General features: G+C 43.0%; 1 protein-coding gene across 1 annotated transcript in view; it reads left to right on the forward strand.

Moving 5' to 3' along the window:
- The window catches only part of LOC134909106 (uncharacterized), a 272,045-nt gene that overhangs the window by 180,988 nt on the left and 66,030 nt on the right, over nt 1-25,027 (forward strand). The window contains exons 16-20 of the mRNA XM_063915544.1: nt 59-283; nt 3,846-4,037; nt 11,064-11,205; nt 18,915-18,970; nt 21,672-21,835. Of these exons, the coding sequence (XP_063771614.1) occupies nt 59-283; nt 3,846-4,037; nt 11,064-11,205; nt 18,915-18,970; nt 21,672-21,835 (779 nt within the window). The remainder of the gene's footprint in view (nt 1-58; nt 284-3,845; nt 4,038-11,063; nt 11,206-18,914; nt 18,971-21,671; nt 21,836-25,027) is intronic.

Consider the following 25,027-nt stretch of genomic DNA (forward strand, 5'->3'; position numbering starts at 1 on the left):
TATTTTTCTGTTAACTAATCTTACAGTGTGACAGTGTTATTACTTGTCTCTTTGTCAGTGAGTGAGCCCCCCTGCTTGAAGGAAAAACAGAGACTTCGGAATCTACATGGAGACAGATTCCCGTTGGGACTTTTTGTACCTAAATGTGATGAAAAGGGCAACTACCATCCGAAGCAGTGCCATGGCAGCACCGGTCACTGTTGGTGTGTTACCTCAAATGGAGAAGAGATTGCTGGTACAAAGACCCCACCTGGCCAAAAACAGCCAACATGTGTCGTTCCAGGTAATGCTTCCTGTGTGCTGTTATAGAAACAGAATAGGAGTGAATGTGGCTGAAAAGTCCCATTGTGTGTACACTCAGAACTCATGGCCTGATTCTCATTTGTACAGTATTCCACAACTGTACGGAAGCAGCTGTCCAATACAGTACAAACAAAATGCCAATGCAGCAGGCGGTGTCTGTAGGAAATAGACCCTCCTTCCAGCATCTGTGATACAAGTGCTGCATCCAAAGACACAGCATTGGATCACCATCGGAACCAGTCAGCCAGGTCCAGGAAGTCTGCATCCGATGATGTAGACCCTGGGCTCAGCATGCCTACAAAACAGGGATGACACACACCCACTAAGCTCCCCAAATACAGCAGCATGTCAGTCATGCTGCGGCTAATGGAGAGGTATAAATTATTGATTACACATTACCAGTTCTGCACATGCGCTGACCCACAAACATTGGATCAGTATGTAAGCCATCGTGCTGACGGACTAACCTCAATCAAGTCCTCAGACTGCTCATACGTTCTTATGATCTGCCCCAGATGCTGGGTAAAATATACAGCCAAATATTATCACATTATTACCAGCTATCCTTTGTTTCAATTCCTGCTAACCCAGAGCGATGATGATATGTATGTTGTTTTTTTTCACAGAATGTAAGAGCACTAATATAAACACAGACAGGTGTTATCAGAAAAATGTATACCATGCAATTTATTAATGCGCACACATTGGATAAAAAATCTCTTTAAAAATACATATAGACACTTAAAAATAGGGCCTTTTTGCCAGTCTCTCATGAAATATATTGCAATATTTGTTCAGGCACAGTATTTAGCCAGTAAGGGTAATAGGCGATTTGAATATGGAAAAAAAAAGCCTTTTGGGTAAAATTATGCAGTCTTTTTGGTTTAATTACTAGTCCTGTGGCTATCTCTGGGTTACTGTAGCGGTGGTCCAAGGCAATGGGCTCCAACGCAATGATAGATAATTGCTTTATCCACAGGTCCTGTTGCTGGAGTTTCCAATAGATGCAAGTGTCCAAATAGAGTCCCACAGTAGTTACTGACTGTGCACAAGTTCCAGAGGCTGGCCTGCTAACGCGTTTCACTGTCTTTTGGCAGCTTTATCAAAGACCTTTGATAATGATAAAGCTGCCAAAAGACAGTGGAGCACTTCGGAGGGACCTTATTTGGACACTTTCACCCATTGGAAACTCCAGCAACAGCCCCTGTGAACAAAGGAATTATCTATCTATCATTGCGTTGGGCCTATTGCCTTGGACCACTGCTAGAGTAACCCAGAGGTATCCACAGGACTGGTAATTATACCAAAAAGACTGGATACTTTTACCCAAAAGGCCTTTTTTTCCATATACAAATCGTCCATTACTCTTACTGGCTTAATACTGTGCCTGAACAAATATTGAAATATATTTCACCAGAGACTGGCAAAAAGGCCCTATTTTTAAGGGTCTAACTCTATATGTATTTTAATTTGATTTTTTAACCAATGTGTGTAAATTAATAAATTGCATGGTATACATTTTTCTGATAACACCTGTATGTGTTTATTTAAGCGCTGTTGCATCCTGTATATTAAAGTTGTTCTCTATATATAGGAGACTGACTATCTCCATCTAACATCTGCTTGGAATACCAGCTCTGATAATTGCGCCTGAATATATATCTAGTTATATATATTTTTGCATTTAGTTTATATTGTTTGTTCTAAAATTACGATTATATGATTCTGCTTAAATATGGTATTAAGAGATCATAAAACCAATTGCTGAAGAAATACATTTAAAGTGAGTCAGCACTGGCTATCTATATACACAGGATCAGGTACTGACATGTGTACATAAATATAATGTGACATTTTCTGCATGCGCCACATCATTCTGAAGCTTGAGGCAACTGTTCTACTGATTCTTATTTCTCAGGCTTCCTTCAATCCAGCTTTTTGGTAAGTCATGACCTCGCCATTTGCAAATAACCACAATTTTAGCAGTCCATGGACAGTTTCAGATGTGTCCTCATTTAACTATTCTTCTGACTGGACATACTTTAGACAGAGCGACTTTGCATGATATGCTAATTTATAAACCATCTCATGATAAGATATCAGAAATTGTGATGAGATATCACAAACTAGTATTGTACAGATCTCTGGGGGTCATTCTGACCCATTCGCACGCAGCGGTTTATCGCTGCTGTGCGAACGGGTCTGGAATGCGCATATGCGGTGGCCACAGTGCGTGTGCGCGACGTTGCCCGGTGACAGGGGTCGCCGGGTTAAGTCGCGTCTAATGAGGGAAGCGGTTGCAGAGCCGACCGCAAAGAAGATTGACAGGAAGAAGGTGTTCCAGGGTGGATCTGGACTGCTGGCTGCCATTTTCGGGGAGTGGTAAGGAAAATGCAGATGTGTCCCAGAGAACGGAGGCTGGATGTCTGACATCAAAGCCGGCTCCAGCATCGCAGAGATCGTCGCACAGGGTAAGTAGGTATTGGGCTGGACTTCTTTTACTTTAAATTTTTTTAGCTTGGCAGGGCTGCACAAGCGATCGCAGCCCTGCTAAACTAAAATACACTCCCCCATAGGCTAAAATACACTCCCCTAAAAAGTTGCTGGCTGCGATCAACTCGGAATGACCACCTCTGTATTATGGTGCCCATACACTTGTGCGATGCCCCGTGACGCGACATTGCGGTGCATCGCACCGGCAGTTCGCACCTGAACTGCCAAAGTGATTACCATGCGATCATGCGATAGATCGCATGGTAATCACGTGATGGGCACGTCACCGCCGAGTGGGAGCGGCCTCCATCCGCTCCCGACGGGTGCCCATTGCACATCGCACTGCGATATGTAGCATGTGTTTTTATTAAGTGCAGCACATACTATCTTGAGACGTGAGATTGGACCGGCGTGCCCGCGCATCGCGTCGAAAGGTACCTAAAATGTGCATACAATCCTTCGATTTTTCTCACAGATGTGGTCGAAATCGAAGGTTAGCACCGATTATCTCACAAGTGTATGGGCACCATTAGCTTGTGATACCTTACCAGGAGTTGTGGTACCTTACCATGAGATATTGTTTTTCTTTAGCAGATCACGCAAAGCCAAGTAAATGTCTGGCCAGTGGTGTATTACACAAAATGGTAACTACCATTTTGTCCATCACTGTTCTGAGAGGCATGTATAGGATCAGTAGTTGGAAGATATGTAGTGACATATTGGAGGATCTTGGGAGGTCTCCATAGGAGCTAACTCTCAATTTAGAGAACACATAAAACATGACTTAAAATAGATGTTATTATCATGTAGCGTAGGACCACCAAAGCATAGACGCCGTGGCTGATGGCTTACCATAGGTTTGCAATTGTATGTGAGATCTTCTGTTTGTTTTTTCCCAGAAGTATTGTATAATTGAATCAGATCTGCAGGTCCACCCCTTGTAATATGTATTATGACCAAAGGCTAAAATAGAATGAAGTAAAACACTCCATGTTTCTTAATAGAATGTATTTTGCATTTAATAATAATATATTTATTAAACCTCACAGATGCAGACACATGTCATTATGCAGTCGCAGTGGTACAAAAATCAAGCAAATTTCAATTTAATGACTTGAAGGGCAAGAGATCCTGCCATTCTGAAGTAGCACAGATAGCAGGCTGGAGCGCCCCTATAACAGTGCTACTTAAGAAAAAGTTGTTGCATTGGGAAGGACCTGAGAAGGAACCTATTGAGAAAGGTAAAAGTACTAAATACAAACAAGAAGCATTTTCTGAAGCACTAACCAGAAAGTGCATTTGTTGGTGATCAGTGATTCATCTGAATTAAATTGCAAGATGTTTTACATGCAGATACATGCATACACGCACGCAGGGGGGAGGGGGGGGGGAGTCCGAGTACCTAGAAACTCCCCCTGCCCGCCGATCTTTCAGCTCAGCTGTTCGATGTTTGATAATTTTAAACAGAGCCTTAGGCAGCATATGCTGCTGACGGCAGCTGCCTCCTGCTCCGAGACACAGGCGCAGGCTGGCCGCTGGCTGCTGGCTGAATCATTTGAATGTTAGGGCTGGAGCAGGCTGCAGAGGCAGTGTGCAGCTCCTCCCAGGAAGACCTCCCATCCCATGTGGCTTTAGGACAGCTGGACGGATGATACCAGTGGTGCCGAGAGAGCGGTGGAGAGGGTACAAATGACCTAGGCCCGGGTCTGATAGAGGGGCCCAGTATGGGGCCCAGGTCCATGCCTCCTGTGATTAGGCTTTGCCCCTTGAAAAGTACCTGGGCCCAGCCAGGCTCTCTACTGCCATGGCTGGGAGGTATGCCATCCTCCTGTGAGTGGGTGCTTCTCATGTTCTAGACACGCCCTCAAAGAGATGTGGCCATGCCCCCAGCATGCTGTAGTCCCACCTCCTACAGGAGGGGGGGGGGATTTGTTGTACTGGGGCCCAGGATTTCTCTTGGCAGCACTGGGTGATGCAATGACTGATTGTCCTCTGCTGCTTAGCTGCCAGGTGTGCGTGTCATTTGCTGGGGTTGGGGGCTTAGTTATGCTGGCCGAATGTAGTACTCGGTATGCTATGTGTGTGTTTGTGTATGGTGTGCGTGTGTATGTTTTGTGTATGGTTGTATGTATATGTTGTGTGTGTGTGTGTATATGCTGTGTGTGTACACTAGGTGTGTGTGTGTGTGTGTGTGTGTGTGTGTGTGTGTGTGTGTGTGTGTGTGTGTTTAAGCATATATGTGTGTGTGTATGCTGTATGTGTGTGTACTGTATATGCTGTGTGTGTATGCTATGTGTGTGTCTGTATATATGCTGTGTGTGTTTGTGTGTATATGCTATGTGTGCGTTTTGTATTTGTTTGTGTGTATACGTTATGTGAGTGTATATGCTGTGTGTGTTTGTGTGTATATGCTGTGTGTGTATATGCTGTGTGTTTTGTGTTTGTGTGTATATGCTATGTGTGTGTCTGTGTATATGCTGTGTGTGTTTGTGTGTAGCTGCGTGAGTATGCTATGTGTGTGTATATGCTGTGTGTATGCCGTGTGTTTGTGTGTATATTCTGTGTGTGTATGCTGTATATGTGTGTATATGCTGTGTGTATGCTATGTGTGTGTGTATATGATGTGTCTGTGTGTTTGTGTATGATATAAGTGTGTTTGTGTTTATATGCTGTGTGTGTGTGTATATACTGGGTGTGTATGCTACATGTGTGTGTTTGTGTGTATATGCGGTGTGTGTGTATACTGTGTATATGCTGTGTGTGTATGCTATGTGTGTGTGTGTGTGTGTGTGTGTGTGTGTGTGTGTGTGTGTATGCTATTTGTGGACCCCCCACCATGAAAATCCTACATTTGCCCCTGACATGTTAAGTTCTAAAAAGGGCAAAACAAAGGGGGTAATTTCGACCCGATCGCTCGCTGCAGTTTATCGCAGCGCAGTGATCGGGTCGGAACTGCGCATGCACCGGCACCGCAGTGTGCCGGTGCATGCCAAACGGCCAAAGGCCGTCATTGCTTAGCGATCGCCTCTGCCTGATTGACAGGCAGAGGTGGTCGCTGGGCGGGAGGGGGCTGGAAGGCGGCATCAAGCCGCCGTTTAGGGGGGTTGCGGGGATGGGCTGCTGCGACCCGGGCAGCGAAGAGGTTCTCCCGGCCAGCTGCAGGAGCTGCGCTGGCCGGGAGTAACTCCTCAAATGCAAAAGCATCGCCGCTGTGCGATGCTTTTGTATTTCTGCGGGGGGGGGGGGGGGCGGCACTGACATGCGGGGCGGGCTAGCCCTGTGCTGGGCGTCCCCCCACATGTCTGAGTGCCTGATCGTAGCTGTGCTAAATTTAGCACAGCTATGATCAACTCGGAATGACCCCCTAAATGCAGCACTGACATCCTCTGAGTCTTTTGATTAATTTCAAGATCCTTTTGCTCTTGTACAACTTTGTCTTTATTGATGCATTTAAAATGTTCATAATATCACTGCTTCTCTTCCACAGAACAGAACCCTCTAGCTCTTACTGTGCAATGTCAGCTGGTTTAAGTTGTGTGAAGGGCTGGGAGGAATCCCAGTAATAGGCATTAATCAACTTGCAAAACTGGCATTTCTCCACATTTACCTACAGTACTGCCAGGATGCATTTAAAATGCTGGCTGTCAGGATCCCAGCATTCAGGGTACTGACGCCGAAATCTTGACAGCCAGCATTTTACTGATGGCAGGAATCCCGACACCCACCCCGTTCTCCCACTCGGATGGTGGGTCCAAGCTTGCCACCGGTTCCAAAGCGTGGCGAGCGCAGCATGCCCGCAAGGGTACTTGCTGCTTCACTGCCGGGATTCTGGCAGACGGGATGCTGCTGTCACTATACTGATAGCCGGTATCCCGTCTGCCGGTATTTCATCCTGGATCCTCACTGCCAGGATCAGTACAATAATGCAGAGTTTATGTGTTACCTAATGGTCCCATTTTTTGCGAGCACAATACTACACTAGATGTCACTTTTTCTCACCTCTTTGTAGCACATATTTTCATATTAGACTGTTTTACAATGGTCTTCAAGGAGGATAAAACAGCAGCCACCCAAATAAAGGGGAATGCATCCCAACATAGGAGAATAAAAAATAACATTCTTTTTGGGACTTACAGACTTTTATAGGTGTAGCACCATTTTAATACCATTTGTTTTTTTATATATATATATATATATATATATATATATATAATTATTATTATCCTGTTTTTCTAAAGTAAATAAACAGAAACAGTATGAACAAAACAAGAAGTGACTAAAGCTACATACACACTTGACCACGTCGCTCTCTGAGTGACATCGTCTAGTGTTTCCCCTCCCGGCCGGGCAGCCGGCAGCCGCCCGTACACACTGAGCAATATGACCGTTCATATCGCTCAGTGACGTCATGCAGCGGCCGGGCCGTGCAGGCAGCTCCTGGACGACAGTCCAGATTGAGCATGCATGCACTGCTGACACCGAGGGTCGTTAATGACACGCGGTGCCGTGCATCGGCCGTCTCTGCCGGTATACACACTTGCAGAGAAAGTGAACAACGTCACTCAGGTGAGAAAATGAGCAACGTCATTCATTTTATCAGCAAGTGTGTATGCACCTTAAAGGCCCGTACACACTATGCGATATCACACACAATATCGGTCATTTACAACCCTCTGGGCGATATCGTGTGTGATATCACACAGTGTATATGCTGCAAACAATGAACGATGTGCGGCTCCCTCCGTCAGCTGTGCATGCTGCTCTCTCTGACGATATCATCACATGCAGAATGCACAGACCGGCCGTGGCATGACATCACTGTACATTATCACTTGCGATATCGTACAGTGTGTATGCACGCTGTCAGCGGCACAGGAGGGGAAGGGAAAATGCTATGCAATATCGCTCATGAAGCATATCGCATATCGTGTACGGGCCTTTACAGTACAAAACATTGCAGGACATGGTTTATAGACATTTCTGCATCAGCAGCCATAATACTCAAATAAGCAGCAGGGAGGTAGAACCCAAGGGTTAGGTGGTGTTGCAGGCATTGGGGAGGAGATGATGATATGAGTGATGGGAGGAAAAGCACATGAGTCAAGAGGACCCTGCTCATGAGAGCTTACAGTCTAAAGGGGGAAGAGGGGATGTGGTCAAAATACCAGCAGTAGGGATCCCTACAATCAGAAGACCGACAGGGGGATCCTGAAGGGCCCAATCCCAACACTTCTAGGAGGTAGGTTTGGGGGTTGGGATTATGCACTAGTGGGGAGGGTAAGGTTAGGCTGGGAATGGGGCAGTTAGTTAGGCTGTTGGAGGGGGAGGTTAGGGTTAGGCTTTGGGAGGCTTGAGTTAGCGGTAGGAAGGGGTAGGAAGAAAATAGGTGTAGCAAGAAAATACCAGGATGTTTCGAGATTCTGCCCGTCGGGATCCTGTTGTCATTCTCCTGAGTGTCGGGATCCCAACAACCAGGATTTCTTTCCCCTAAAGTGAAGTGGTAAAGGAAAAGAGAAAAAGAGACTCTGTGTTGGGGCACGCTTTGTGCAAATGAATAATTGATTAAAACTTAACTTTTGATAAATATTATTTTAATATAAATTGTATACAGTTTATTACAACATAAAATTTCACCTAAAGGAAATAGGTTTACTGGTGTCAATATCTGGGTTCAAATGCCCTTTTGGTTATAACCAATGATATTCCTTTGTTGTGTCACATATATTTGGATGCACCTAAGGTGAAAATATTAGAACAAAGATATTAGGTGATATCATTTGTACAAAGCGTGCCCCAACAAAGAGTCTCTTCTATTTTCCTTTGCCAAACATACACTGTACCATTGGCTCTGGGAGCACCACCAACAAGGGACAGTTGAGATACCCTACTGAGGGATCACCCACCCATTCATACATTGTTTTATTCTCAGAGATTTCTAAATGCAGAACCTGTAAAGCCATCAGTTCAGTGTGGAACCAAACCACCTTAAGCTCACACCCTAAAGAGGAGTGGCAGACAGACAGGGGTGACCCAGAGGGGAGAGACAGTGAGCAAGAAGCCCGGAGAAGTGGTTTAGGATGAATGCTGGAAGGCTTTGATAAAGTGGGCATTGAGAGCCCATTTGAGGTTTTGTAGGGTGATGGAGAGTCTGAAAGGAGAGGGAGTTCCAGAGGTAGAGAGCAACACGGGCAAAATCTGGATGTATTTTTTTTATAGCTCAAGACAATGTTCTCTTGTGTAATGTCATTATATTATTACGAAATGTTCAATTAGTGTAATGCAACATTTATTACTAACATTGACAAGCTATATTTCTACATTATCGTGGGCTGTAAGTATATAGACTTGTATACCTAATGCATGCCTGGCAGAAACACTACTATTTTGAGATACAGTAGGTGCAGCATGAGATGCATGCAGATTTTGTTGTACAGTATGTGTCTAAAGGGGGGTACACACGGAAAGATGCATGCTTAAATTCTAAGCAATCTGACTAGATTGCTTAGAAGTTAAGCACAGATCTTTCCGTGTGTTTGCCCAAAGCGATAGCGATGCGCGGCCCTGCACGTCACTATCGCCGGCACTATATTAGTCTGTGCTAGATCGCTCAGCACATATCTCTGGGGAAATCTCCCCGTGTGTACTGGCCATTAACCTATGTACATTCAGAGCACAAATGCATGCACCGTAAAATTCCGGAAGGGTCAAATGCAGGAACTTGGACATATCATTGATTTGGGCGAGATGTTTCTAGATATACATTCATCATGTTGACATTCATAATGTCAAGACTCCCAATGTCGACATGGTCTGAATGTCAACATTCATAATGTTAACAATAACAGTATGTCCATATTATAAACATAGGGTTAGATTTAGTGCTAGGGTTAGGCTGCAGTTAGGGTTAGATTTAGGGCTAGGGTTAGTGATAGATTTAGTGCTAGGATTAGGCTGTGGTTAGGGTTAGATTTAGTGCTGGGGTTAGGCTGCAGTTAGGGTTAGATTTAGGGCTAGGGTTAGTGATAGATTTAGTGCTAGGGTTAGTCTGTGGTTAGGGTTAGATTTAGTGCTAGGGTTAGGCTGCAGTTAGGGTTAGATTTAGGGCTAGGGTTAGTGATAGATTTAGTGCTAGGGTTAGGCTGTGGTTAGGGTTAGATTTAGTGCTAGGGTTAGGCTGCAGTTAGGGTTAGATTTAGGGCTAGGGTTAGTGATAGATTTAGTGCTACGGTTAGGCTGTGGTTAGGGTTAGATTTAGTGCTAGGGTTATGCTGCAGTTAGGGTTAGATTTAGGGCTAGGGTTAGTGATAGATTTAGTGCTAGGGTTAGGCTGTGGTTAGGGTTAGATTTAGTGCTAGGGTTAGGCTGCAGTTAGGGTTAGATTTAGGGCTAGGGTTAGTGATAGATTTAGTGCTAGGGTTAGGCTGTGGTTAGGGTTAGATTTAGTGCTACCATTAGGCTGCAGTTAGAGGTTAGATTTAGTGCTGGGGTCAGGCTTTGGTTAGGGTTAGCTTTAGTGCTAGGGTTAGGCTACAGTTAGTGTCAGATTTATCGCTGGGGTAAGGCCACGGTTAGGGTTAGATTTAGTACTAGGGTTAGGCTGCAGTTAGTGTTAGATTTAGTGCTAGTGTTAGGCTTTGGTGAGGGATAGATTTAGCGCTAGGGTTAGACTTTGGTTAATGGTAGATTTAACGCTAGGGTTAGGATTAGATTTATTGCTGGGGAAAGGCCGCAGGTTAGGGTTAGATTTAGTGCTAGGGTTAGGCTTTGGTTACGGGTAGATTTAGTGCTAGGGATAGGCTGCGGTAAGGGTTAGATTTAGTGCTAGCGTTAGGCTGTTAGGGTTAGATTTAGGGCTAGGGTTATGGTTAGATTTAGGGCTAGGGTTAGGCTGCAGTTAAGGATAGATTTATGGGTAGGGTTAGGCTGCAGTTAGTTTTAGATTTAGGGCTAGAGATAGGGTAAGGCTTTGGTTAGGGTTAGATTTAGGGTTAGGTTAGACTGTGGTTAGGATTAGATAAGATGTCTATAGGAAAATGGTTGATTTGCCAACTATTGCCATTCTGCTAATGACCTGTCATCCATGTTGACATTCTGAGTATGTCCACATTCAGACTGTTGATTTAATGAATGTCTCCAGTGTACCATGTCCAATAATATGGTAGCCATACTGTTTGGTACACTAATACAACAAATACAAATTATATTATGTTGCTTATTTTCCTAAAATTCATACAGCCCGTTTATGATACTGTATTTCTGCTGTGTAGCTGTTTCAAGGTTCTTCTCAGCGAGCTGCATCCCAGGAATCACCAAGGCGGAAAACCTGTGTAGACAGTGCTCAGGAGTGGGAGATAATAAGTGCAAGCATAGTCAGGTTGAGCCTTACTATGGCGATGATGGAGCTTTTAGGTGAGTAGTAAGAATGCCAAATTGATTTCTCACAAATATTTAAAATGCCCGCTCTAATATATATTGTAAACGCCTGCACCTCTTATTGCCATATCCCATGAATGTGCGCTATACATCGCAAAACACTGCATCCCATAAGAGAAAACAATACACCCACACATTGAGTTCCAAAGCTCATTGATGTATATATTTGTTATTACAAAGGATATGGATTCAATATATATTACAATGTACAGCATACCTATAATTACATGATTACAACTCACACAGTAAGCAGTTAATAACATACAGTTACATATAGTTACAGTTACATGCCAGCATACAATACCATTATCCTTAAGTTATATAAATTTGTCTTTCCATATCACTCTCTCTCTCTCTCTCTCTCTCTCTCTCTCTCTGTAAAGTAATGCTGAGACTCCATCCTCCTCTGAGACCAAAAACAGGAACTGACCTCCTGTGTGGTCAGCTTATGTGTTATCTAGTTTTGGGGGAGGGGACTCTCTCTCATTCATGATGAGTCACTGGTTTGTTCGTGTGCTGATCAAGTTCAGCCTTGGGGACGTCCAAAGGGGCTGGCCTGAGTTTCCTGTTTGGAATATCTATTGTTCTAATAAAAGTGATTTTAGCTTTTATACATATAATCATAACTATTTGTTGCAATGTCCTAAAACTTAATAACAAGTATCAAATTAATCTACACATTAAGCTGGTTGTTTTAATAGTAAATATGACAGGTCTATCTTGTTTCGTTCAAATAATACACATACATGACACCACTCCATTATATACAATTCTAAATCATCATGATGTCTGGCGCTTGATACCACCACAATTATGTACTGCATGAAATAAGTGTCGAATCCATCTCTGTGGCATGTCCTTGTAAATGCGTGTGTTACCATATAGTGCTGTGCTCGCTGCGCGTATTTTCAAGTATAGCGCCTTATATGTGTGTAGTTTGTATGTTCTTTTTATGTAATATTTTTTTGACTTCGACAGTCCACCCTTTGGCAGCAAACAATAACTGCCATCAATTATTAACATAAGAAAAAAATATTTCATACCATAATCGGTCACCTAGACACAAGTATGTATGCATTTCGCAAATCAGACACTTGACTATATTTGGGGAAGACAGGGAGGAGGACGAGACATCCTCTATATGCACTCAGCTGTCACGGGACCACTGGTTGGGTGTGGGACAACATTCAACCTACAGAGTATGCTGGGACAGTGCTTTGGCCTATAATGTCTGATTTGTGAAGAACATTTCACACATACATGTACCTACGTCTTTGTACACTGATGTTTGGATTCGATTGAGGTTCTGCTGGGTAGGTGAAGAAGACACAAACAAATCGTGACAGTGACATATAAAATTTTCATGATCTACATATTCCTATCATTTTCTGAACATTGTTTCCATTTCTGGAACGTATGCTAGGTTTGTTTAATAATTGAACAAGGGTTATAAGTAGTGTCCTTCCTAAATAACATAAACCTTCGGAGTTCGGGGAGAGCCACTCATAAACCTTTCTTCCACATATATTAATGAGCTCTTATCTGCAATGTGTGAATAGCCATTGTCTGATTGTTCCTGATTACCTCTGAACTCCATAACTACTAGACCTTTGATTTTTCTCTGATTTTAACAAACTGATCGGCTAATCCTGGGATCCTATAAGGAGATCACTCCTTCCTACAGGACCAGTTCCAGTCCCACACTCGACTCATAAAAAAACCTTGCAAAAATAGAATATCCTGAAAGAAAATGTTTGTCAGCAGGAAAAAGAGAAAAGAGAAATAGAACAAAACAACTATTGTTCATAACAAATCAATTACAATGACTGGTCTTTCTGCAGTCCTTTACTACGCTCAGGTAGTGTTCAACAGTGCCGCCTCTCAGTCTTCACGGAACACAGTCTCTGGTGATACTTTTGCGATCTCTTTGCATTGCTCTTTGAACACACAGTTCACTTCGAACACACAGTTCACTTCGAACACACAGTTCACTTCGAACACACAAACTCGATGAATGTTAGCAATAAACTACTTTGTCACGAGTTCTCTCTGGGTCAGCGACCTTCTTGCAGTGGGATGAGTGGACCCAAGTCTCTCTTTCGGCGACCTTTAGTGCTGTCAACAAATCTTAGTATGGTCCTTCCCACCTGTCTATTAGGCAACCTGCGCGTAAGAACAATCACACAGTCTCTTGGTTCACAATCAAGACAGTTAGTATTTGGTATACCAGCAATCAACAGTTTCAAGTTCTTTGTCAAGTTCTCAAATGCTGGCCAATCTCAACAAGGTACTGTACTGTCACCTCATTGGTGTATTTCTGATCATTGTGCGGATCAATCATGACATGAGGTTGTCTTCCGAAAACAACCAAAGAGACACAAATACCAAAACCAAACCATACCAAAAACAAATTTCGAAGAGGGTGATTCATTGAGTGAAGATCTGGGAGTGATTCCGAAGCTACATAATACTAGTGGCAGTATCTATGATCACAATAGTACAATTTCAAGCTTTGCTACTACTTCTAGGGGTACCATTATCTACACACAAATTTCTGCACAATTTTTCTTTGCGGTAAACACAGCAGCATCCGTGGCGGCAGGAAATGCCTCTATCCAGTTTGAGAAAACATCAGTGCACACCAATACATAACAATAATTCCTAAAGGGTGTTAACTGTACGAAGTTGATTTGTATTTCCTGAAAAGATCCATCTGCAGGAGGGATATTGGATGGCTCTGTTGGTATTGCTTTACCAATATTCTTCCTCAAGCAAGTAAGACAGGTCATTGCTCTCTTTACCTACATGAGAATAGAATCCTGGCGCACACCAGTAGGCTCTCATCAGCCTGCACCTACCCTCTTTGCCTAGTTGAGTCAGACCGTGTGCCACCTCAGCTAGACTTGGAAGGTATGCTCTGGGGGCTACTGGCTTACCGTGTCCACCTGCTCACAGTCCTGAGGACTCCTGGCCATACCCCTTTGTCCCCCAAACTGCCTCTTCCTGCACGGAACACACATTTTTTGTATTTTAATTTTCTATCGTGTGTTTGCAATGTACAGTACCATGAGCATAACTCAAAAAAAAAAAAAAAAAGGAAATATCTCTAGAGGAGAGAAAGAAGAAGAAAATGAAAAAGAAAATGTCAGGTTTGCCATTCACCAACAGGCATATCGGTGTGTATACAAAACTTCCCTTCACCAGTATTCCCATTCTCCACCCTTTGTGCATGACAAGGCACATTGCAGTAATACTGGTGTCATCGTGCTGTTGAGATATACTGGGTTCAGGCAGAACTCTGAAGGACCTAGGCATGTGGAGTTTGAACTGTACTTGGGTCCATGTATTGTACCACCCTGTGTGAACGCAAAGATGAAGAGGAAACTGTAGAGAAACAGAAAAGAGGTTGGTGACAGATGAGTTTGTAGAGGTGATGGCACCCTATCTTTGTCAGTCATACGTACCCATTCAGACAAAAAGTCTTCCGTGTGTGATCCATATTTACCACACATAACAAACCTCGCTGACCCCATGGACCACGGCTCTTCAACCTGAACCCTGGCTACAAAACGTCCACCGCTTGTGCAATTGGATCCCATCGCGGACTTTTTCCTTTTTACGCAATCCCCGATGCACAATACGAATAGACGGTGAAAGTTCTTAGAGCGCTTTCACCCACTCCTTCTCCGCTGAGTACCACGACTCACTCCAATAGTGACCACCGCGAACCCAGTGAGGCCCCTATCTGGTTTCTATTCACTGGAAGTGTTTAGGAGTGACTTACCTATTCCAGTGAATATACAGCGCTGGAGATTTTCCTGAGAGAGACCAGCGAAAACTCCCTATACACTTATACACAAATCACGCTTGCGTATGCTCTATACAGCGCTAATGATACCGCAATTTTACGCAAAAGTTCGTAAAGGGGTATCAAGTTGCGCTGTATATATCGCACCCAAAAACGCGCTGTCCAATTGCACAGCGTATGGGTACTTATTACCTATCTGCCGTACAACCACGGGTCAATGTACAAACTGTGACCCTCAGCCCGGAGCGTAATACAAAAACCTTTTTACTTCAATACTTTGCAATACTTATCACCTCACGATTTGCATATAAAACCTTATACTAACGTGAGTCAGCCACTTCACGCCATCAAGCCTCCTCTTACTTGATGTACCACACGACGGGATCCCGAATTCCCTGGGTTCAAATATCCACTCACTCCTACGTTCGCTCACTCAAATACACTTTGTTTTTCTGTACAGAAAATTTGAATTCATTCAGGTTTGCAGCTTTACCCCAGAGGCAATTTAAAAAAAAATGTTTTTATACTAATCTGCTTTAGAAACCGGGCAGTTTTGTGCTATTGTAGCGTGGCTACTGTCCCACCTTTAAACTAAATGAACTATTGTGTAGTTTTGTTATGCACACACAACCCTATGCAAGCTTGCGTAATTACGCAACCGTGCGTACCTCTATGCCACGTGTGCGGCCTTGCGCCACATGCGCATTTTTGGACACTGTCCTCACGTTCCGTATCACGTGTACCAATGTGCGTACGCAATAAATAAACTCACACAACTTCGATAAATGTGAGCAATAAAAACTACTATTGCCCACTAAACACAACACACACTTGTTCCGTTTAACCCTATTACGACTGGGCCAGAACTGCATTTTGTGTCTTTATACTTACTTCCTTAAACAGTGTTATTTTAGTTTTAACTACATAGCAACAAATGTATCCGGTTTCACACAGATCTAAATGAATCTAGCAATAATCAATAATTTAAATTATATGATTCAGATAGGATAGCTATCCTGAAGAACATACACTGATATAAACACACACATAATTATAATAATATTATATATAATATACCATTCACTGGTCTCCTATGAGACACCTTACCCATTCAGTGCTTCTAATTTGCATATCAAAGCTATGTGCTTTTGCCTGCCTGTAAAAGTGGTTTTCACTGCTAAGAAAAAGCAGTTACACAGGTTAATTTGCATTTCAATGGCTATCCTATAGCAAACATCGAGTTAACTAAATCCTGGAGGAAAAAGAAAAAAACGTTGTTTATATCTGTGTGTAATTCTTACATCAAGTATTCATCTATTAACTCTCACTAGGGCCAGCTAAAACTATTTATAATTGACTATGGCATGGGTTAAATAAATGCATTGGTAACTCATAAATGGTGTTTGATGTGACCAAGGAAAGCTGATTATTCTGCGCAGTGAAAATCAGCCATTCAGAAAATTACCTTCCCAAAATGGCCGCTGCTCCTCCCCCTTCCACATCCATGAGGGTTACACAAAATGGTGGACAGGCCATGTGGTTAGTCCAAAATGGAGGACAGACCATGCGGCTTCCTTTGTAACAAAGAAATCACACATCATACAAGCACCAGAAGTTATTTTAGACCGGAGTTAAAAATAAAAACTATATCAAGGCTACGCAGCAACTTTTGAATATACTTTTAAACCTACTTAAACAGATAAACAATCCAATCTGAATCAAACACAATATGACTTATTTGAACCTTGTTTTGCAACAATAAAAATACATTTTAGCATCTTAAATATTATGAGAAACGCATTGTCCCTTGAATTTCATATCAGCGTCTTACTAATAACACAACAATACACACGGATATGATTTTCTCAGCTTTAGGATGCGTCCATCACAAGCTGATCGACCACAGCATCGCGTTTATAATGTACAGTGCATCATTAAGAACGTGATATCCCGTAAGAGCCCCCATCTAAGAATGCCAAATTGATTTCTCACAAATATTTAAAATGCCCGCTCTAATATATATTGTAAACACCTGCACCTCTTATTGCCATATCCCATGAATGTGCGCTATACATCGCAAAACACTGCATCCCATAAGAGAAAACAATACACCCACACATTATCTGAGTTCCAAAGCTCAGTGATGTATATATTTGTTATTAAAAAGGATATGGATTCAATATGTATTACAATGTACAGTATACCTATAATTACATGATTACAACTCACACAGTAAGCAGTTAATAACATACAGTTACATATAGTTAGTTACATGCCAGCATACAATACCATTATCCTTAAGTTATATAAATTCGTCTTTCCATATCACACTCTCTCTCTCTCTCTCTCTCTCTGTAAAGTAATGCTGAGACTCCATCTTCCTCTGAGACAAAAAACAGGAACTGACCTCCTGTGTGGTCAGCTTATGTGTTATCTAGTTTTGGGGGAGGGAACTCTCTCTCATTCATGATGAGTCACTGGTTTGTTCGTGTGCTGATCAGGTTCAGCCTTGGGGACGTCCAAAGGGGCTGGCCTGAGTTTCCTGTTTGGAATATCTATTGTTCTAATAAAAGTGATTTTAGCTTTTATACATATAATCATAACTATTTGTTGCAATGTCCTACAACTTAATAACAAGTATCAAATTAATCTACACATTAAGCTGGTTGTTTTAATAGTAAATATGACAGGTCTATCTTGTTTGGTTCAAATAATACACATACATGACACCACTCCATCATAAACAATTCTAAATCATCATGATGTCTGGCGCTTGATACCACCACAATTATGTACTGCATGAAATAAGTGTCGAATCCATCTCTGTGGCATGTCCTTGTAAATGCGTGTGTTACCATATATTGCTGTGCTCGCTGCGCGTATTTTCAAGTATATCGACTTATATGTGTGTAGTTTGTATGTTCTTTTTATGTAATTTTTTTTTTTTACTTCGACAGTAGGAATGGACTTTACCTAATACTTGTAATGAATGCACCTACCTCTAGAAATTGCCTCCGGTTTTAACAGGTTTTATGTGCATGTAGTACAGGTTTATCTAGAAGCTGGTCTAATTATTAATATAATGGAGCCTGAATCCTAAGCAATCATCTGCTGAGTATGCATCTGCTGAAATAATAACAAGCAGTATGGTAATGCAGCAAAGAATAGTCACTAATACCCCTTTTACACTGCCAGCATATAACACGGGTTATTGCCCATGAACGTGCATAGCCGTGTTGCTGCTCGGTGTAAAAGGACCCAGTTGGAAAAACCCAGGTCGAGTGACCCGGTATTCAACTCGGGTAGTTTGCAGGGGTGAACACGTGTTCGACCCGGCAAACTGTGCAGTGTAAACAGTAGCCGGGTCGCATCGACCCGGCTTCCCGTTTACAGTGAATGCACGGGCGGCGCTTGGAGATCATGTGATCCGCGTGACAGGCAACGTCACCAACCCTGCAAAATGCCGGGCTGGTGACTGCGGTGGGAAAGGGGGCTGACGCGAATCGCAGCCGGGTAGGTCTCGTGTCAGGCTCCCGGCTACGAACCACAATTTTTTGTTTAAAAGTGGTAATAATATCCAAGGTCAGGGCAGGCAGATAACAGAATTGTAGGTCAGGGTTAGCAGCATACAAACATAAACAGTAATAGGCAAAAGTCTAGCCTGGCAGCAGACAAGTATAAGCAGTAACTAAGTAGAAGCTGAGGCGGACTGCAGACAAAATAGTCAAGAAAAGTAGGATAATGGGTAAAAAATAGAACAGGTCAGATATGTCAGTGCTTTAATAGGTAATTAGTTAATAATACTAGGTCAAATGGGAAAATAGAGATTGGGTGTATTGACACAGAAATGATTGTATATTTTTTGTTCCTTTTGCAGATGTTTGAGAGAGGATAAGGGAGATGTAGCATTTGTGGAAAGCACAGCTTTGACAGGTAAGTAATACACAAATCTAAGCACATTTATTGAGCTACTTGATGTATGTAATATATATATATATATATATATATATATATATAAAATATATATGTTGTTTTTTTTACCCTGAACATTTGCAGGCTGTGATACACACACCAGATATATTAATATACTCTAGGACAGTGGTTTCCAAACTTTCTAGAATCACGGCGCCCTGGAGAATCAGCAACCTTTTTCGTGGTACACCTTGGCCATACGTTTATTAATGAGAAATTCAGCTAAAACTATTAAAATTAAGTAAACTGTGCTTACCTGTCATCCTTAGGTTCAGTTATGGGGTGGTGGACAGGGTTGTGCTTCTGTTAATCACATATTTTATGACTGGCAGCCACTAGCTCTGGTTGTCCTTATCAAATGGATCATAAATAATTTGATATGGTCTTGCACCACCAACCTCCCCTTCAAGAGCTTTGTGGCACCTCAGGTAGGACATTGTGGCAAAATTATATAGGCAAGCATAGAAAATGACATAGTGAGAACAATTGCAATGATGTCCAGGGATCAAAAGAGCCCATCAATGAGTAGTTCAAATATTAGTAGTCTGGATAGAATGATTTAATGGAGACCTGCCACAGGCAACCTACTGCAGGTTATTGGGATGAGAGGTGCTTTTAGAAAATAATGGATGTGAGGAAAAATAAATTTCCCCTTCTATTCTAAAGACAGCCATCCTATGGAATATAATATGGTCCCAATACATGTCCCTTCTATTCTAACGACAGACAACCGGTGGTGAATTTTACCAATAGGCAGCACCCCTCCCCAGGTAAAATCTGCCTCCCTGCTCAGTGTCAGTGAGCCAGATGCAGTCTATGACTGCGCTGGCTTCACTGTGACTGGCAATAGCTTCCTATTGGAAGTCCTACCTGTCAGTCACAGATACAACAGGCAGTCCCATTGGGAGGTGTTTCCTCTCAATGGCTGCGGGGTGGGTGGGGTTAGGGTTAAGCACCACTGGGGGTGGTTAGGTTTAGGCACTAAGGGGGGAGGGTTAGGCTGCGGGGAAGTGGGGATTAGATTTAGGCACCACCACCGGGGGGGGGGGGGGGGGGTTAGGGTTAGACACTAAGGTGAGAGGTTATGTTTAGGCTGCAGGAAGGGAGGGTTAGGGGAGAGGGGATAACATACTTGCCTCACCATTGTCGGGATTTCAGAGATCAAGATGCCGGCATCGGTATTGTGATCGCCTGGCATCCCATTCGCTGATCAAAAATACTAAACCCATATAGAGTATACCAGGTGGCAGGCGCTGAGTAATACCAGTCAGTAAAAAGCTGCTGCCTATAGGTCTCTGCTGACACCTCACATATAAACCTGCAAAGAAAGGAGAAAGGGCAGCGCTAGTTTACCCACAGGACAAATACTTGTAGAAATGGATTTTTGTTTGTTTTTTAAAAAATAATCACTTGAAGTACAACATATAAAACATACACTTCTAAAAACAATAATTTTTTCATAAAAAGCATACTACAAATAACACTGCCCACAACCACGAGAAAATCATGTTTAGAAAATATCTCATTTTGATGGTAAAAGGGTCAGAGCCCAATTGTTTAATATATTGTTGTTTTCACGATTATGATACAAAGTTTTAAAATATTTCTGGGCAGACAAATGTGTAAGTGAGTACTCCATGGGTAGATACTTTGTAGCTGAATTAAACTTGAGCCTGACAAACTCAAACTTCTCCCACTGGTTTGAGGAAATAGCTAGACAAGTAGGGCAGCTGGTCTGGATTTCAGCTGCCCTTGTTTAGCGTGCCACGGCCGGCAGTTACAGGTTGATCATACAACTATTACTGCCGTTCAGTGAGGGATCAGTCCATGCGGCATAGATCTAAATAACTACTGTTGTCTGCTCACAGTTCCCCAGCGGCTGCTGGTGTTCTGAAGTAAAACTTAGGGGGTGATTCAGAGCTGATCGCAGATGTGCTAAAAATAGCACATCTACGATCACAATCTCTGACATGTGGGGGGACGCCCAGCAAAGGCTAGCCGCCCTGCATGTTAACCCCTCCCCCCACAGAGGTGCGAAAGCATCACACGGTGGTAATGCGTTCCACTTTAGGCAGGGAGCAACTCACCATGTTTTGGAACGCAGCGGCTGCGTGTGACATCATGCAGCCGTAGCAGCCTGCCCCTGCAATGGTCCGAATATGCCTGCATTGTCCGCCCCACCACCACCACCACCACCACCCCAAAAGGCTTCAAACGCCGCTGGCACACCCACTACTGCCCCGTGAGCGCCTCTGCATCTCACACATGCCTGCATTGGCCGAACTGCACCCCTCCCATCAGCGTTCAAACGCCGCTGGCACACCACCTCCTGCCCCGCGAGAACCTCGCAACTCACTGTGTGCGCATGTGAAGTGCGTACGTGCACACACCACATAGAGCTTTAGACTGCGATCGCTGCCGTTGCAGCAATCAGGTCTGAATTAGGCCCTCAATTTCCCAGAGGGAGACCGTCGGCAGGACACAGATTCGGGCCGCCTGAGTTGGAAAAGATAATCCGTGTAATGCAGCACATAACTAGGGTGAAGTGGAGGCTCCAACTAGTTTCTTTGATCAGGCAATTCCGTCAGAGTTTTGCCTACGGTATAAAATCTTGTGCACCTTACATCTGTTCCCTGTATAAATACAAACTTTTATTCTTCAGGCGAGTACTCTGAGAATTACGAGCTGCTGTGTCCAGATAATACTAGGAGGCCACTAAATGAACCGAAAGATTGCAATTTAGGAAAACTCCCAGCAAATGCTGTGGTGACCAGAAGTGCTGGTGATAAAACTGCAGATATCACTGAATTTCTTCTTGAAGCTCAGGTAAGCGGTATATGTGACTGGCAGTATAGTCATACGCTCAGTAAACACTTTATAGCTGTGAATATCAGCTGCTGACTTCACATTAATGGGTTGGGGTTTTTTCTCCATATTATTGCAACTGGCTCCGTTATCCTTATAACTGACTCAAATACAGTCAAAGGTCTGCAGTAATATTAGCCCATGACTTAATTTACTCACTATATAATATCTGGAAACGAGTGTAGTATGGTGTGCAAGCGGCCGGGCTCCCGGCGGCCAGCATACCGGCGCCGGAATCCTGACCGCTGGCATACCGACAGCTGGGTGAGCGCACATGAGCCCCTTGCGGGCTCACTGCACTCGCCATGCTGCAGGCACAGTGGCGCACTGCGCGTGCCATGCTATCTATTCTCCCTCCATGGGGGTCAGGGACCCCCAAGAGGGAGAAAAGGTGTCGGTATGCCAGGTGTCGGGATTCCGGCGCCAGTATACTGTGCGCCGGGATTCCAACAGACGGCAAACTGAAGACCACCCCTGGAAACACTTCCATGCACATGGATAAACTTTGGAGGCATGCGAAGGAGCAGTGGTATAGGCTAAAATAACTACGTTGAGGGGTTATGTAGCCTTTATGTTTCTACTACAGTTGGGTACAGTATGCACAATAAGTAATGGATTGTATATTGCTGAAAAGAAGGCAGCAATGTGTTCTTCAGGTTTCTGACATGTTATGGAGAAGGTAAAGGGTATTGATCCTGCATCAGAGGAAATTAGTTTGTACAAGATTGATTTATGGACCAACAGTCTTTGTTATATTGTGCCCTAATTATATACTTGGGTTGGTGGTACTCCTCATGGTTTAAAATGTACTGCTTACATACAGTACACAGGCATTTTTTTGCAACAGAGTGAAACAAAAGACACAGAAAACCTCTTTTTGGGGGGACACTATGTTTAAAAATGTACTTTTATATACAATAAAAAAATGTATATACGAGTATATATATATATATATATATATATATATATATATATATATGGATCAAAAGTGTGGTTGGTGCGCTACTTCCCTTCTTAATCAGTATAATATATTCAGGAAATGTCTTAGATTTATCAAACTTGCACTCTGGTTCCACAGGATACCATGCAGACGGCAGCTCAGTCCTTCGGGGTGTCACTAGGTTTAGTGACAAATAAATCTGGAGAAACAAGGAGAGGACAAGCGCCTAATAGTGCAGTAACTTCACACCAATTTTGGTTATTTACAATGAAGTGTCTATAGGTAATCTGCGTACCGGAAATTTGATTTTTAGCAGGCACATCAAAATATAGCGGCTGATTCCTCCAATTGATTATCTGCACCACAACCGGTCACCGGGTTAAACATAAACGGGTGTATTGAAAAGGATATCTTCCAGTCGGTCTATTCGCAGGAAAGCGAGGTCGTAATGATTTGGCCTTCTTGCTTCAGGCTGCAGTATTGAAAGAAAACTGTTCCACAATCACCCACAGGAGCTGAGAATTGGGATTTACCAAAACCTTATTTTCTGAAAGGCACATTGTTTAGGGAATGCCAGCATTGTGTGTGAGACCCCTAGAGCCTGTGAGAGGGTCTTCTGCCAATAACAGTCCCCTGCTGTTCCCTTAGTGCACGACACACACACACAGTTACTTAGGGGGCCACCAGAGCTTAAACATCTAGCAGCAGGGGCTCACTAGCTCTGGTGGCCCCCTAAGTAACTGTGTGTGTGTGTGTCGTGCACTAAGGGAACAGCAGGGGACTGTTATTGGCAGAAGACCCTCTCACAGGCTCTAGGGGTCTCACACACAATGCTGGCATTCCCTAAGCAATGTGCCTTTCAGAAAATAAGGTTTTGGTAAATCCCAATTCTCAGCTCCTGTGGGTGATTGTGGAACAGTTTTCTTTCAATACTGCAGCCTGAAGCAAGAAGGCCAAATCATTACGACCTCGCTTTCCTGCGAATAGACCGACTGGAAGATATCCTTTTCGATACACCCGTTTACGTTTAACCCGGTGACCGGTTGTGGTGCAGATAATCAATTGGAGGAATCAGCCGCTATATTTTGATGTGCCTGCTAAAAATCAAATTTCCGGTACGCAGATTACCTATAGACACTTCATTGTAAATAACCAAAATTGGTGTGAAGTTACTGCACTATTAGGCGCTTGTCCTCTCCTTGTTTCTCCATATATATATATATATATATATATATATATATATATATATATATAATTTATTAACCGTTTCTTATATAGCGCAGCAAATTCCGTTGCGCTTTACAATTTGAAATAACAATAACAAACTGGGTGATGACAGTCATAGAGGTAGGAAGGCCCTGCTCGCAAGCTTACAATCTATAGAATATATATATATATATATATATATATATATACCAAAAGGCTTGATCCGGCACTCCAATGGTGTACAAGCTGTAACTGCTGTGGTTCCTTCTTAGGGGGGACAGCGCCTCCCACACATAGGGCCTAATTCTGAGTTGATCGCAGCAGCAATTTTGTTAGTAGTTGGGCAAAACCATGTGCACTGCAGGGGTGACAGATATAACATGTGCAGAGAGAGTTAAATTTGGGTGTGGTGAGTTCAATCTGCAATCTAAATTGCAGTGTAAAAATAAAGCAGCCAGTATTTACCCTGCACAGAAACAGTATAACCCACCCAAATCTATCTCTCTCTGCAAATGTTATATCTGCCCCCCTGCAGTGCACATGGTTTTGGCCAACTGCTAAAAAATTTCCTGCTGCGATCAACTTGGATTTACCCCCATAGACCAAAGTGTTAGAAGCGGCACTCAGAGACTTAAAAAAGTGCAAATAAATGGATGCTTTAATCATTAATCATGATTAAAGCATCCGCTGATTTGCACTTTTTTAAGTCTTTGAGTACTGCTTCTATCACTTTGGTCTATATATATATATATATATATTTATAAATTACCACGATAAAGGATAAATTCTCCCATGGGGGCAGAGAGATCCGATGCTGCGTACCAGGATGCAGGTCAGATCACTACTGCAGCAGGAGGCATCTGCTTATAAGCAGCAGTAATAACAACTCCAAGCACATCTGAATGACCCCCACTGTGCTCTACATCAAATCAGTCAGTTCCAATGTGTATTTATCCTCTTACCATATATAATATCTGTGTAAAAAAAGAGTGCAAGTGGTGTAGATG

The sequence above is a fragment of the Pseudophryne corroboree genome, chromosome 4 (genome assembly GCF_028390025.1).
Source record: "Pseudophryne corroboree isolate aPseCor3 chromosome 4, aPseCor3.hap2, whole genome shotgun sequence".
In the NCBI taxonomy this organism is placed as follows: Eukaryota; Metazoa; Chordata; class Amphibia; order Anura; family Myobatrachidae; genus Pseudophryne; species Pseudophryne corroboree.